This window comes from Uloborus diversus, chromosome 2 (genome assembly GCF_026930045.1).
Source record: "Uloborus diversus isolate 005 chromosome 2, Udiv.v.3.1, whole genome shotgun sequence".
In the NCBI taxonomy this organism is placed as follows: Eukaryota; Metazoa; Arthropoda; class Arachnida; order Araneae; family Uloboridae; genus Uloborus; species Uloborus diversus.
The window spans coordinates 107,353,988-107,369,111 of record NC_072732.1 but is presented as its reverse complement, the minus strand read 5'-3'; the positions used below and the strand labels follow the sequence as shown (position 1 = coordinate 107,369,111).

General features: G+C 45.7%; 1 protein-coding gene across 32 annotated transcripts; it reads right to left on the bottom strand.

Annotated features, from left to right (window-relative positions):
- Positions 1-2,038: 2,038 nt before the first annotated feature.
- On the bottom strand, positions 2,039-12,311 carry LOC129235324 (pneumococcal serine-rich repeat protein-like). 32 transcript variants are annotated; one of them, XM_054869090.1, is made up of 6 exons: positions 8,336-12,311; positions 6,596-8,275; positions 5,690-6,535; positions 4,820-5,653; positions 3,998-4,093; positions 2,039-3,961 (listed from the first exon to the last, which is right to left on the bottom strand). In XM_054869090.1, the coding sequence occupies exons 1-6, from the start codon at positions 12,273-12,275 to the stop codon at positions 2,142-2,144; spliced, it is 9,216 nt and encodes a 3,071-aa protein (XP_054725065.1). In that variant the 5' UTR covers positions 12,276-12,311; the 3' UTR covers positions 2,039-2,141. The 32 variants fall into 32 exon arrangements, with proteins under 32 accessions (XP_054725065.1, XP_054725062.1, XP_054725064.1 ...); XM_054869087.1 differs by having other exon boundaries at positions 2,039-4,093; positions 4,820-5,629; positions 5,678-6,535; XM_054869089.1 differs by having other exon boundaries at positions 2,039-4,093; positions 4,820-5,605; positions 5,678-6,535.
- Positions 12,312-15,124: the final 2,813 nt, after the last annotated feature.

Below are 15,124 nucleotides of genomic sequence, written 5' to 3'. Positions count from 1 at the left end.
ATTGGAATGGACCCTACAAAGTCCTTAACCGACTAAATGCCGTCGTAGTGAGGATCCAAAAATCACCTAATGCAAAACCTAGGGTTGTACATTATGATCGGTTAGCCCCATACTATGGCCATAGTTCATGAGTATTACGTAAACAGCAATGGTTGATAACATAAAGGTTGTAGATAATTTTTTTTTTGCTTTTAATGTTTAGTAATATTTCTTGTTATTATTGTGTTTCCTATGCATTATTGGTTATTATTTAATGTGTGTATTTGTGAACATGTGATAGAAGTTTGGCACCCTTTCTGGGGATTGTACTGCCCGGGACGTGCAGTCCTTAGGAAGGGGGCAATGTTACAAATCCTGTAAATAGTAATTTTTGTAGTAACGTAACCTGTAAATAGTTTCCCGTAATGAATATACAACCCCTTTTCATTCGGCTAAAGTATACGAGCCCCTATTTTCATTTCTTTTCATTGATAAAATTTGATAACGGTCTACTACTTTACAGAAGCGTGTGGAATATTTGAGAAATTTCTTTTCGGTGTCTATATAAGCCGTTAGCGATGGATAAACAGAAGAGTTTCGATTGATATTTCGAACTGAGAGCATTTTTGCTCTGTTTATTGCGAGGCATTTCGCTGTGTTGTTTTCGTATTTGGAAGTAAATACGTGTGTAAACGTTGAGTTTACGGTTTTGTGTGTTAATTGCTTAATTGCTGATGAATAATTTAGCAGTTGTTGACGATCTTTCCTGTACATAGTGTAAATAAATTTCCCGTGTTTTTATCAAGAACTGTGTCTTCATTTCAATAAAGTAGAAGTCGCACCGAATCCGTTACAATATTTTAAACTTTTGTCATGCATTGAGCTATACCATTGATCACGCTCTCCTCCTCCCCCCTCTTTGAATTAGAGAAATAATATTATATTTGGAAATGTTTTTTGTTGTTTTTCGATGCTTTGCATCCCTTCCCTCCCCCCAAGAATATATCGATGTATCGAAAATATCGATATTTGGCGAGCGATATATCGCGGTATTAAAATTCTGATATCGGCCAGTCCTAATAGTGAGAGTGCCCTATTTTCGCTGAAATTTTATTGATGAAATATAATTTAAGATTTATTGAAGAAATTTTTCAGAATTAAAGAATTTATATTTGTTATAAACTCTGAAATTAACTTGGGGTGTCACCCGGGCGGACCGCCCGCATCCAAGAAATTTTTTTTGACTTAACGAAAAAGCTTTTTCTTTCCCTCAAGTAACTCTCTTTACAGCTTTCAAAAATTGAAAGCACACGATTTAATCAACCTCTAATTGTTAAACATTAAAGGAGAGCAAATTAATCCGTTTAAATTTTTGGACTAAAAAAATGGGTTTTTAAGTCTTTTCACTTTTAAAATCGCAACTACTGGGAAAACCCATTTTCAAATTGAATTTTTAACGTTTCATGCATTTAAATAATCAATAAAATACAACGTGAAAATTTCATAAAAGGAATTAAAATTTCAATCACTGTTTAGGGGTTTCTCCCCCTTCCCATAAGGGGGGAAATTAAAATAAAGAAATAAATAAATGATCTGGAGTCGGAGTTGGAGTCGGACACTTCAAAATGCATGAGTCGGAGTCGACGTCAGCCATTTTCCTTCCGACTCCGCAGCCCTGGTTTTATCAAAACTATAAGTGTAATAGATTATTCATTTCTAAAAAAGAAAATAAAAATTATTCTTCAGAAGAGGCTAGGAGGGGAACATCCGATAACTCAAGCTACCGATGACTCGAAGGTTTCAGCCGGTTGCTCTGGACTCTCTACTGAGAGTTGACTGTATTTTACACATTTATCTAAAGGAGTAACACTTCTATGTTCTACGACAATGTCTATTCCAATTCTTAAATGCATGAGTTTTCTATAATTTTATTTCTCCTATTTGGAAAAAGCACTTATAAATAATGTAATAAATAAATCAAAATACATAAGTTCGCCAAAAAATAAAAAAAAATAAAGAACTTAGTAAACGAATAAAAAACATTCTGAACTAAAAAACATTTGCTTGCTAATACTGTCTTTATTTTTCTATCGAAATGTTTAAAAGAAAAGTTACAAGAGACAATCACGATTCAAACGTTTCGTGTTCTTTAGCTGAAGAGTCTAAAAAGAACTGCTAATCACAGTAGGAGATGATACACTCACGAACGATGTTTGACCTCTGTTAAGAACTTGCACTGTACCAGTTAAGACTTCAAACAGAGCTTGAATCAAAGCTTGCTCAGCAGAAACCCCGAAACTATTGTTCTGAATTTCTGAGAACACAGAAGATAAACTACTCGAAAGGTTTTCAAGGCTGACACCACTTGATGATGATAGAGCAGTCGATAAACCGGAAGCAATGCTATTAATTCGTGAAGAGGCTGAAGAAGAAGACAAACCATTAGAAGACAGAAGGATTGGAGCCACATTGCTGACTAAGTTTGCTAAACTAGGAGAAGAAGTTATTATCCCTGAAGCAGAAGTGCCGAATCCAAAAGCCCCTGAACCGGAAGCACTTTGGCTCGCCACTTGACTTCCTGCTTGGCTTGACGCTTGACTTCCTGCTTGACTAGCAGCCTGGGAGAATGCCGATGCTGCCGACTGATTTTGAGCCAATGCTGCTGCAGCAGACTGTGCAGAAGCTGAGCTAGAGGCAGATGTCGCGGCTGATGCTGAGGCTGCAGATGCAGCAAATACATTTGCGAAAGAGGAAGCCAGAGCTTGTGCGTTGGCTGATGTAAGGACACCTGTTCCTGAAAGGTACTGAGCAAGAACGCCGGATACCGCACTAGCGTAAGCCGCTGAACTAGCTCCTACTCCAACCGAAGTAAGGGCTTGAGATATAGAACTGGCGAATGCTTGGGAGTTGCTGATTCCGAGTGACCCAGCTGCTTGAAGACCAACTTGATATCCTAAAGATCCAAGAGAAGAAACTGAAGAAACGGATGAGATGGCGCTTGCAAAAGAACTGGAGGATGCTAGGGCGAGAGAAGCTGATTGTGCGAAAGCAGATGCAGAGGCAGAAGCTGAGGCAGAGCTGCTTGCTGCTGCCTGACTTGCTGATTGACTTCCAGCTTGGCTAGCTGCTTGGCTGGCAGCTCGGCTTGCTGCTTGGCTACCTGCTTGACTGGCTGCATTACTTTGAGACGCGGAAAATGAAGCACTGGAAGCTCCTGCTCTAGCTGAGGCTGCACTTTGGCTTGCTGCTTGACTTGCTGCTTGGCTAGCTGCTTGACTTACTGCTTGACTCGATGCTTGACTCGATGCTTGACTCGATGCTTGACTTCCTGCTTGACTCGATGCTTGACTCGATGCTTGACTTGCTGCTTGACTCGATGCTTGACTCGATGCTTGACTTGCTGCTTGTGAAAACGCTGACGCTGCCGCCTGACTTTGAGCTAATGCAGCAGCAGCCGACTGTGCAGATGTTGCGCTTGAAGCAGATGCCGCTGCAGAAGCTGAGGCTGCAGACGCTGCAAATACATTTGCGAAAGAGGAAGCCAGAGCTTGTGCATTCGCTGATGTAAGAGCACCTGTTCCTGAAAGGTATTGAGCAACAACTCCAGATACTGCACTCGCGTATGCTGATGAACTAGCTCCCACACCAACCGAAGTAAGTGCTTGAGATATTGAACTAGCAAATGCCTGGGAGTTGCTGATTCCGAGAGAACCTGCTGCTTGGAGGCCTACTTGATATCCTAAAGTTCCGAGAGCAGAAACCGAAGAAGCTGATGAGACGGCGCTTGCAAAAGAGCTGGAGGATGAAAGTGCGAAAGACGCTGATTGAGCGAAAGCTGACGCAGAGGCAAAAGCGGAGGCAGAGCTGCTTGCTGATGCCTGACTTGCTGATTGACTTCCAGCTTGGCTAGCTGCTTGGCTGCCAGCTTGGCTGCCAGCTTGGCTACCAGCTTGACTTCCTGCTTGGCTACCAGCTTGACTTCCTGCTTGGCTACCAGCTTGACTACCAGCTTGACTACCAGCACTACTCCTCGAAATGGTTGTTGTGAAACTCGATGCTCCAGATCCACTTTGACTTGCAGCTTGACTTCCGGCTTGGCTTGCGGCTTGACTTCCTGCTTGGCTTGCGGCTTGACTTCCAGCTTGGCTCTCGGCTTGACTTCCTGCTTGGCTTGCGACTTGACTTCCTGCTTGGCTAGCTGCCTGACTAAATGCTTGACTAGCTGCTTGAGAGAATGCAGAGGCTGCCGACTGACTTTGAGCTAATGCAGCAGCAGCAGACTGTGCAGATGCTGCGCTTGAAGCAGATGCCGCTGCAGAAGCTGAGGCTGCAGACGCTGCAAATACATTTGCGAAAGAGGAAGCCAGAGCTTGTGCATTCGCTGATGTAAGAACACCTGTTCCTGAAAGGTATTGAGCAACAACTCCAGATACTGCACTCGCGTATGCTGATGAACTAGCTCCCACACCAACCGAAGTAAGTGCTTGAGATATTGAACTGGCAAATGCCTGGGAGTTGCTGATTCCGAGAGAACCTGCTGCTTGGAGGCCAACTTGATATCCTAAAGTTCCGAGAGCAGAAACCGAAGAAGCTGATGAGACGGCGCTTGCGAAAGAGCTGGAGGATGAAAGTGCGAAAGACGCTGATTGAGCGAAAGCTGATGCAGAGGCAAAAGCGGAGGCAGAGCTGCTTGCTGATGCCTGACTTGCTGATTGACTTCCAGCTTGGCTAGCTGCTTGGCTGCCAGCTTGGCTACCAGCTTGACTTCCTGCTTGGCTACCAGCTTGACTTCCTGCTTGGCTACCAGCTTGACTTCCTGCTTGGCTACCAGCTTGACTACCAGCCTGACTACCAGCACTACTCCTCGAAATGGTTGTTGTGAAACTCGATGCTCCAGATCCACTTTGACTTGCAGCTTGACTTCCGGCTTGGCTTGCGGCTTGACTTCCTGCTTGGCTTGCGGCTTGACTTCCTGCTTGGCTTGCGGCTTGACTTCCTGCTTGGCTAGCTGCCTGACTAAATGCTTGACTAGCTGCTTGAGAGAATGCAGAGGCTGCCGACTGACTTTGAGCTAATGCAGCAGCAGTAGACTGTGCAGATGCTGCGCTTGAAGCAGATGCCGCTGCAGAAGCTGAGGCTGCAGACGCTGCAAATACATTTGCGAAAGAGGAAGCCAGAGCTTGAGCATTCGCTGATGTAAGAACACCTGTTCCTGAAAGGTATTGAGCAACAACTCCAGATACTGCACTCGCGTATGCTGATGAACTAGCTCCCACACCAACCGAAGTAAGTGCTTGAGATATTGAACTGGCAAATGCCTGGGAGTTGCTGATTCCGAGAGAACCTGCTGCTTGGAGGCCAACTTGATATCCTAAAGTTCCGAGAGCAGAAACCGAAGAAGCTGATGAGACGGCGCTTGCGAAAGAGCTGGAGGATGAAAGTGCGAAAGACGCTGATTGAGCGAAAGCTGATGCAGAGGCAAAAGCGGAGGCAGAGCTGCTTGCTGATGCCTGACTTGCTGATTGACTTCCAGCTTGGCTAGCTGCTTGGCTGCCAGCTTGGCTACCAGCTTGACTTCCTGCTTGGCTACCAGCTTGACTTCCTGCTTGGCTACCAGCTTGACTTCCTGCTTGGCTACCAGCCTGACTTCCTGCTTGGCTACCAGCTTGACTTCCTGCTTGGCTACTAGCTTGACTACCAGCCTGACTACCAGCACTACTCCTCGAAATGGTTGTTGTGAAACTCGATGCTCCAGATCCACTTTGACTTGCAGCTTGACTTCCGGCTTGGCTTGCGGCTTGACTTCCGGCTTGGCTTGCGGCTTGACTTCCTGCTTGGCTTGCGGCTTGACTTCCTGCTTGGCTTGCGGCTTGACTTCCTGCTTGGCTTGCGGCTTGACTTCCTGCTTGGCTAGCTGCCTGACTAAATGCTTGACTAGCTGCTTGAGAGAATGCAGAGGCTGCCGACTGACTTTGAGCTAATGCAGCAGCAGCAGACTGTGCAGATGCTGCGCTTGAAGCAGATGCCGCTGCAGAAGCTGAGGCTGCAGACGCTGCAAATACATTTGCGAAAGAGGAAGCCAGAGCTTGTGCATTCGCTGATGTAAGAACACCTGTTCCTGAAAGGTATTGAGCAACAACTCCAGATACTGCACTCGCGTATGCTGATGAACTAGCTCCCACACCAACCGAAGTAAGTGCTTGAGATATTGAACTGGCAAATGCCTGGGAGTTGCTGATTCCGAGAGAACCTGCTGCTTGGAGGCCAACTTGATATCCTAAAGTTCCGAGAGCAGAAACCGAAGAAGCTGATGAGACGGCGCTTGCGAAAGAGCTGGAGGATGAAAGTGCGAAAGACGCTGATTGAGCGAAAGCTGATGCAGAGGCAAAAGCGGAGGCAGAGCTGCTTGCTGATGCCTGACTTGCTGATTGACTTCCAGCTTGGCTAGCTGCTTGACTGCCAGCTTGGCTACCAGCTTGACTTCCTGCTTGGCTACCAGCTTGACTTCCTGCTTGGCTACCAGCTTGACTTCCTGCTTGGCTACCAGCTTGACTTCCTGCTTGGCTACCAGCTTGACTTCCTGCTTGGCTACCAGCTTGACTTCCTGCTTGGCTACCAGCTTGACTACCAGCCTGACTACCAGCACTACTCCTCGAAATGGTTGTTGTGAAACTCGATGCTCCAGATCCACTTTGACTTGCAGCTTGACTTCCGGCTTGGCTTGCGGCTTGACTTCCGGCTTGGCTTGCGGCTTGACTTCCTGCTTGGCTTGTGGCTTGACTTCCTGCTTGGCTTGCGGCTTGACTTCCTGCTTGGCTAGCTGCCTGACTAAATGCTTGACTAGCTGCTTGAGAGAATGCAGAGGCTGCCGACTGACTTTGAGCTAATGCAGCAGCAGCAGACTGTGCAGATGCTGCGCTTGAAGCAGATGCCGCTGCAGAAGCTGAGGCTGCAGACGCTGCAAATACATTTGCGAAAGAGGAAGCCAGAGCTTGTGCATTCGCTGATGTAAGAACACCTGTTCCTGAAAGGTATTGAGCAACAACTCCAGATACTGCACTCGCGTATGCTGATGAACTAGCTCCCACACCAACCGAAGTAAGTGCTTGAGATATTGAACTGGCAAATGCCTGGGAGTTGCTGATTCCGAGAGAACCTGCTGCTTGGAGGCCAACTTGATATCCTAAAGTTCCGAGAGCAGAAACCGAAGAAGCTGATGAGACGGCGCTTGCGAAAGAGCTGGAGGATGAAAGTGCGAAAGACGCTGATTGAGCGAAAGCTGATGCAGAGGCAAAAGCGGAGGCAGAGCTGCTTGCTGATGCCTGACTTGCTGATTGACTTCCAGCTTGGCTAGCTGCTTGGCTGCCGGCTTGGCTACCAGCTTGACTTCCTGCTTGGCTACCAGCTTGACTTCCTGCTTGGCTACCAGCTTGACTTCCTGCTTGGCTACCAGCTTGACTTCCTGCTTGGCTACCAGCTTGACTACCAGCCTGACTACCAGCACTACTCCTCGAAATGGTTGTTGTGAAACTCGATGCTCCAGATCCACTTTGACTTGCAGCTTGACTTCCGGCTTGGCTTGCGGCTTGACTTCCTGCTTGGCTTGCGGCTTGACTTCCTGCTTGGCTTGCGGCTTGACTTCCTGCTTGGCTTGCGGCTTGACTTCCTGCTTGGCTAGCTGCCTGACTAAATGCTTGACTAGCTGCTTGAGAGAATGCAGAGGCTGCCGACTGACTTTGAGCTAATGCAGCAGCAGTAGACTGTGCAGATGCTGCGCTTGAAGCAGATGCCGCTGCAGAAGCTGAGGCTGCAGACGCTGCAAATACATTTGCGAAAGAGGAAGCCAGAGCTTGTGCATTCGCTGATGTAAGAACACCTGTTCCTGAAAGGTATTGAGCAACAACTCCAGATACTGCACTCGCGTATGCTGATGAACTAGCTCCCACACCAACCGAAGTAAGTGCTTGAGATATTGAACTGGCAAATGCCTGGGAGTTGCTGATTCCGAGAGAACCTGCTGCTTGGAGGCCAACTTGATATCCTAAAGTTCCGAGAGCAGAAACCGAAGAAGCTGATGAGACGGCGCTTGCGAAAGAGCTGGAGGATGAAAGTGCGAAAGACGCTGATTGAGCGAAAGCTGATGCAGAGGCAAAAGCGGAGGCAGAGCTGCTTGCTGATGCCTGACTTGCTGATTGACTTCCAGCTTGGCTAGCTGCTTGGCTGCCAGCTTGGCTACCAGCTTGACTTCCTGCTTGGCTACCAGCTTGACTTCCTGTTTGGCTACCAGCTTGACTTCCTGCTTGGCTACCAGCTTGACTTCCTGCTTGGCTACCAGCTTGACTTCCTGCTTGGCTACCAGCTTGACTACCAGCCTGACTACCAGCACTACTCCTCGAAATGGTTGTTGTGAAACTCGATGCTCCAGATCCACTTTGACTTGCAGCTTGACTTCCGGCTTGGCTTGCGGCTTGACTTCCTGCTTGGCTTGCGGCTTGACTTCCTGCTTGGCTTGCGGCTTGACTTCCTGCTTGGCTTGCGGCTTGACTTCCTGCTTGGCTAGCTGCCTGACTAAATGCTTGACTTGCTGCTTGAGAGAATGCAGAGGCTGCCGACTGACTTTGAGCTGATGCAGCAGCAGCAGACTGTGCAGATGCTGCGCTTGAAGCAGATGCCGCTGCAGAAGCTGAGGCTGCAGACGCTGCAAATACATTTGCGAAAGAGGAAGCCAGAGCTTGTGCATTCGCTGATGTAAGAACACCTGTTCCTGAAAGGTATTGAGCAACAACTCCAGATACTGCACTCGCGTATGCTGATGAACTAGCTCCCACACCAACCGAAGTAAGTGCTTGAGATATTGAACTGGCAAATGCCTGGGAGTTGCTGATTCCAAGAGAACCTGCTGCTTGGAGGCCAACTTGATATCCTAAAGTTCCGAGAGCAGAAACCGAAGAAGCTGATGAGACGGCGCTTGCGAAAGAGCTGGAGGATGAAAGTGCGAAAGACGCTGATTGAGCGAAAGCTGATGCAGAGGCAAAAGCGGAGGCAGAGCTGCTTGCTGATGCCTGACTTGCTGATTGACTTCCAGCTTGGCTAGCTGCTTGGCTGCCAGCTTGGCTACCAGCTTGACTTCCTGCTTGGCTACCAGCTTGACTTCCTGCTTGGCTACCAGCTTGACTTCCTGCTTGGCTACCAGCTTGACTTCCTGCTTGGCTACCAGCTTGACTTCCTGCTTGGCTACCAGCTTGACTTCCTGCTTGGCTACCAGCTTGACTACCAGCCTGACTACCAGCACTACTCCTCGAAATGGTTGTTGTGAAACTCGATGCTCCAGATCCACTTTGACTTGCAGCTTGACTTCCGGCTTGGCTTGCGGCTTGACTTCCGGCTTGGCTTGCGGCTTGACTTCCTGCTTGGCTTGCGGCTTGACTTCCTGCTTGGCTTGCGGCTTGACTTCCTGCTTGGCTAGCTGCCTGACTAAATGCTTGACTAGCTGCTTGAGAGAATGCAGAGGCTGCCGACTGACTTTGAGCTAATGCAGCAGCAGTAGACTGTGCAGATGCTGCGCTTGAAGCAGATGCCGCTGCAGAAGCTGAGGCTGCAGACGCTGCAAATACATTTGCGAAAGAGGAAGCCAGAGCTTGTGCATTCGCTGATGTAAGAACACCTGTTCCTGAAAGGTATTGAGCAACAACTCCAGATACTGCACTCGCGTATGCTGATGAACTAGCTCCCACACCAACCGAAGTAAGTGCTTGAGATATTGAACTGGCAAATGCCTGGGAGTTGCTGATTCCGAGAGAACCTGCTGCTTGGAGGCCAACTTGATATCCTAAAGTTCCGAGAGCAGAAACCGAAGAAGCTGATGAGACGGCGCTTGCGAAAGAGCTGGAGGATGAAAGTGCGAAAGACGCTGATTGAGCGAAAGCTGATGCAGAGGCAAAAGCGGAGGCAGAGCTGCTTGCTGATGCCTGACTTGCTGATTGACTTCCAGCTTGGCTAGCTGCTTGGCTGCCAGCTTGGCTACCAGCTTGACTTCCTGCTTGGCTACCAGCTTGACTTCCTGCTTGGCTACCAGCTTGACTTCCTGCTTGGCTACCAGCTTGACTTCCTGCTTGGCTACCAGCTTGACTACCAGCCTGACTACCAGCACTACTCCTCGAAATGGTTGTTGTGAAACTCGATGCTCCAGATCCACTTTGACTTGCAGCTTGACTTCCGGCTTGGCTTGCGGCTTGACTTCCTGCTTGGCTTGCGGCTTGACTTCCTGCTTGGCTTGCGGCTTGACTTCCTGCTTGGCTTGCGGCTTGACTTCCTGCTTGGCTAGCTGCCTGACTAAATGCTTGACTTGCTGCTTGAGAGAATGCAGAGGCTGCCGACTGACTTTGAGCTGATGCAGCAGCAGCAGACTGTGCAGATGCTGCGCTTGAAGCAGATGCCGCTGCAGAAGCTGAGGCTGCAGACGCTGCAAATACATTTGCGAAAGAGGAAGCCAGAGCTTGTGCATTCGCTGATGTAAGAACACCTGTTCCTGAAAGGTATTGAGCAACAACTCCAGATACTGCACTCGCGTATGCTGATGAACTAGCTCCCACACCAACCGAAGTAAGTGCTTGAGATATTGAACTGGCAAATGCCTGGGAGTTGCTGATTCCAAGAGAACCTGCTGCTTGGAGGCCAACTTGATATCCTAAAGTTCCGAGAGCAGAAACCGAAGAAGCTGATGAGACGGCGCTTGCGAAAGAGCTGGAGGATGAAAGTGCGAAAGACGCTGATTGAGCGAAAGCTGATGCAGAGGCAAAAGCGGAGGCAGAGCTGCTTGCTGATGCCTGACTTGCTGATTGACTTCCAGCTTGGCTAGCTGCTTGGCTGCCAGCTTGGCTACCAGCTTGACTTCCTGCTTGGCTACCAGCTTGACTTCCTGCTTGGCTACCAGCTTGACTTCCTGCTTGGCTACCAGCTTGACTTCCTGCTTGGCTACCAGCTTGACTTCCTGCTTGGCTACCAGCTTGACTACCAGCCTGACTACCAGCACTACTCCTCGAAATGGTTGTTGTGAAACTCGATGCTCCAGATCCACTTTGACTTGCAGCTTGACTTCCGGCTTGGCTTGCGGCTTGACTTCCGGCTTGGCTTGCGGCTTGACTTCCTGCTTGGCTTGCGGCTTGACTTCCTGCTTGGCTTGCGGCTTGACTTCCTGCTTGGCTAGTTGCCTGACTAAATGCTTGACTAGCTGCTTGAGAGAATGCAGAGGCTGCCGACTGACTTTGAGCTAATGCAGCAGCAGCAGACTGTGCAGATGCTGCGCTTGAAGCAGATGCCGCTGCAGAAGCTGAGGCTGCAGACGCTGCAAATACATTTGCGAAAGAGGAAGCCAGAGCTTGTGCATTCGCTGATGTAAGAACACCTGTTCCTGAAAGGTATTGAGCAACAACTCCAGATACTGCACTCGCGTATGCTGATGAACTAGCTCCCACACCAACGGAAGTAAGTGCTTGAGATATTGAACTGGCAAATGCCTGGGAGTTGCTGATTCCGAGAGAACCTGCTGCTTGGAGGCCTACTTGATATCCTAAAATTCCGAGAGCAGAAACCGAAGAAGCTGATGAGACGGCGCTTGCGAAAGAGCTGGAGGATGAAAGTGCGAAAGACGCTGATTGTGCGAAAGCAGATGCAGAGGCAAAAGCGGAGGTCGAGCTGCTTGCTGCTGCCTGACTTGCTGATTGACTTCCAGCTTGGCTTCCTGCCTGACTTCCCGCTTGCCCCAGGCCAACGCTAATTCCTCCTGTTGAAAATTGAGATAAATTTAGAGGAGGTAGGCCAGCTTCTTCAGCAAATAAGGAGACCAGACCCTCGATTTCAGAAACGAATGGTGGATTTGGGACACCAGTGATTCTCAGGAAGCAGCTGGATAGTACATTCGAGAGAGCAGATGCTTGGGTAGAGTATTCGGATCCTGCAGCTTCGGCTATAATCAACTGAGCCAAAGATGATGCTAAGGCTGTACTGAGTGCTTGAGCTCTTACTCCTGCCGATACTCCACTTGATGTTGTAACAGCTGAGAGAATTCCTGTTGCTACTGCATCGAGATCTTCTTGTTCTTGTCTTGGAAATGCGGAAGAGCTTCTGATGCCTGATGTTAGACAGCCCAAGAAATTCCTTGCAACATCTTGATTGCCGAAAACATTTTGTACTGCAGCACTGCTTGATGCTTGTGCTACCTGTGCGTTCACCGGGCAATAGAAAAGTAGCAGTAAGCTAGCAGTGAAGAACACGGTTGCTTCATTTAGCCAAACCATCTTTAAGCCCTAATTATTAGGACAATTCTCCAACTGTGACTGTGAAAGCGATAAGCTAGCCTTTATATACAAATCGAGGCGGTGGAGATGTCAGTTATAAAAGGTTCCACCTGTTGATTTGCGAAATATTCATCTGTAATGAAAAATTCTCCGACGGACCGCAACTCTTTAAACATAAATGAGAAATAAAATTCTTATAGCTTTTAATTTAGAGCTCATTACCAACACTTGAAAGTGAATGTATTTTGAACGTGGTTCTTTAATTTTCCTCTTTCATTTATTTTACTAATCATTCTTCCTGAAATCTGAAGAGTGTGGCTGCAATAATTTAGTCTTTCGGAGCTCTATATTCATTGATGTTAAAAGGACATGTATTTTTATTTCTATGTTAATCACCTAGTGTTTTATGTAAAAAGGCTTTGTTTTTTTAAACGATGATATATTATTTTACGTATCTTTATTAACCTTCAATTTCAGAGATACAACCAAAAAAAATGCTTCATTCACATTTTAAAAGCAGGAACAATTCCCCCCTTTTATTTAAATATTACTTATTAGAAAAAGAATGTTTACAAGATTATGGGCTGCTAATGCAATTTGCATGTAAAAGTTTTAACATATAATTAAATCCATTAATGGCGTCAAAAAAAAAGTTGCTTTCAAAGGAGTTTTATTTATGTACTATTAATTTATTAACATGATTTATTTAATTATTTATTCATTTACTTTTCGAAAAAAAAAATCTCTCCTGTTTTAGTTACATTACCACTCTAAAACAATAGTAGATAACAAATTTATTAATTCATGGGGTTTTTTTTTAATGTGCCTAGACCTGCTAATATTCCTTGATTTCAAAAATAATGACTTCGGAGACATATACTCACCTTTTTTTTTTTTTGAGTAGTATTTCAAATTTACAATGTTTAGTGATACTTTTTTGACGCAGTCCCGATAATTCCTAATTTTTCTATGATCTTGAGATTATTAGCATGACACTGTATTTTGCTTTTCGCAAGTTTTATTCAGGCGCAGAAAAATGCCATTTCTAAGTGATGTTCATTAATTCAACCTGAGGGTCATTTGTTGTATACTAAAAAAAATTTCAAAACGTCACAGATGATTTCCAGGCAACGTTCTGGGATTTCACGGGTTTCCACTAGTTCCCCGCGATTTACAAGTATATTTGCGAAAAGTTCCCTGAATCGCTGTAATTTTTATGAACGCCGACTTCTCACTGATGAGAAAAACATTTTTTGCTACCTGTGTGAAAATATACTCAACTTCTTTATTAGGTATTTCGTCTTCAGCGCAATTAGGAGGCTTAAATTCACTTAGACACAAAGGAGGGTGAAATGTAGTTGCGCCAATTTTTTGGTTACTTTAGATCAGGGCTTCCGAAACTGTGGTCCGCGAAACCCCATGGGGGGGGGGGGGGTCCGCCGCTGCTTAGTAGGGGTCTGTGGCAAAATTCGAAAGAAAAGAAGTTTGAAAAATGTTAAATGATTCTGGAACAATGCTTTTAGATTTAAAAAAAAATTAAAAAAAAAAAACGGTTTCCAAGTGCTTGAAAATGAAATTTATTTTTTTAAGTACTTGACATTTTTAAAAGAACGAATCATGCACTTTTTCGGGAGCTGGTGTCCCCCAACAAAGCAGGGGCCCTAAGCTATAGCTTGTTTAGCTTATAGGTAAATCCGGCTCTGGTCAGCCCCTGCCAGTATATTTGATTTAGTTCAGGGATGATCATGAGTTCATGAACAAAATCTTAAAGTTTTAAAGAGGAAATCGGGAGGCGGGGGTGGGTGGGGGGGGGGGGGTAATGCGAATAATTTTCAAACTATACACATTTATTTACATACATTGATTTTGCTTTTGATGAATGTACGCCAAGGGGAGGGTCGCTGAGTTGTGGACCCTCCCGAAATGAGTAAGAGTAACTTAATATATAAAAATCAATGTCCTGAGATAACATATATATATCAACACACAGCCAATACCGCTGAAGTCTCAACTTTGAAATTTGGTAGGCATGTCTACATGATTACGAAACTATCCACTAAGAAAGGATTTTTTGAAATATCAATTAGTTCAGAAGAAATTAATTAAACCTCTTAATTTCTGTGAAATTAAAACCTGTCATTGAAATTTAAATTCCTTATTTTCGGAGGCTTTCCTCCCTTCAAATCATTATAATTCATCTCAACTTTTGGTCGATAGCGAATTTTAAATTTGATATTGTTTTTGTTTCTCACGTGATTCTTAGAGGCTTTTCTCAAGTCAAATAATAATGTTTCTGCCTTTTACTTTCATTTTTTCTAAACTAGAAACGAAGTTTTTAAGAACATTGTCACAGGTGGACTATCCTTTGGAATTTAGAAGAGTGCAGTTTCCTTTAAAAGTTTATTTTGCAATAACCGTTAATAAGTCACAAGGACAGACATTAAAAGTAGCAGAGATCGATTTAAGAGAAGACGTTTTTTCACACGGAGAATTTTGTGTAGCTTGCTCCAAAATCTGTTCATCAAGCAGCTTAATAATTTTAGCACCAGAAAAAAAATCTTTAAAAAAAAAATTAATTTGAATTTTGTCATTTTGAATTCAAATTATGTTTTTCGCAATCACGAGCAGGGTTGCCAGATTTAAGCACAGTAAATACGGGACAGATTTCTAAGAGTGAAAATGGGGGGGGGGGAGGTTGAGGGCATTTACTGAATTTGGTGTACTTTTAAGGGGTGCTTTCCGACGTAGAACGTCTCTTCATGATAAATCTGAAAAATTAAATCGCAACAAAGAATTAAACCATACAAAATATCGCTGATCAAAGTGTAAAAATAGTTTTCATTGCGATT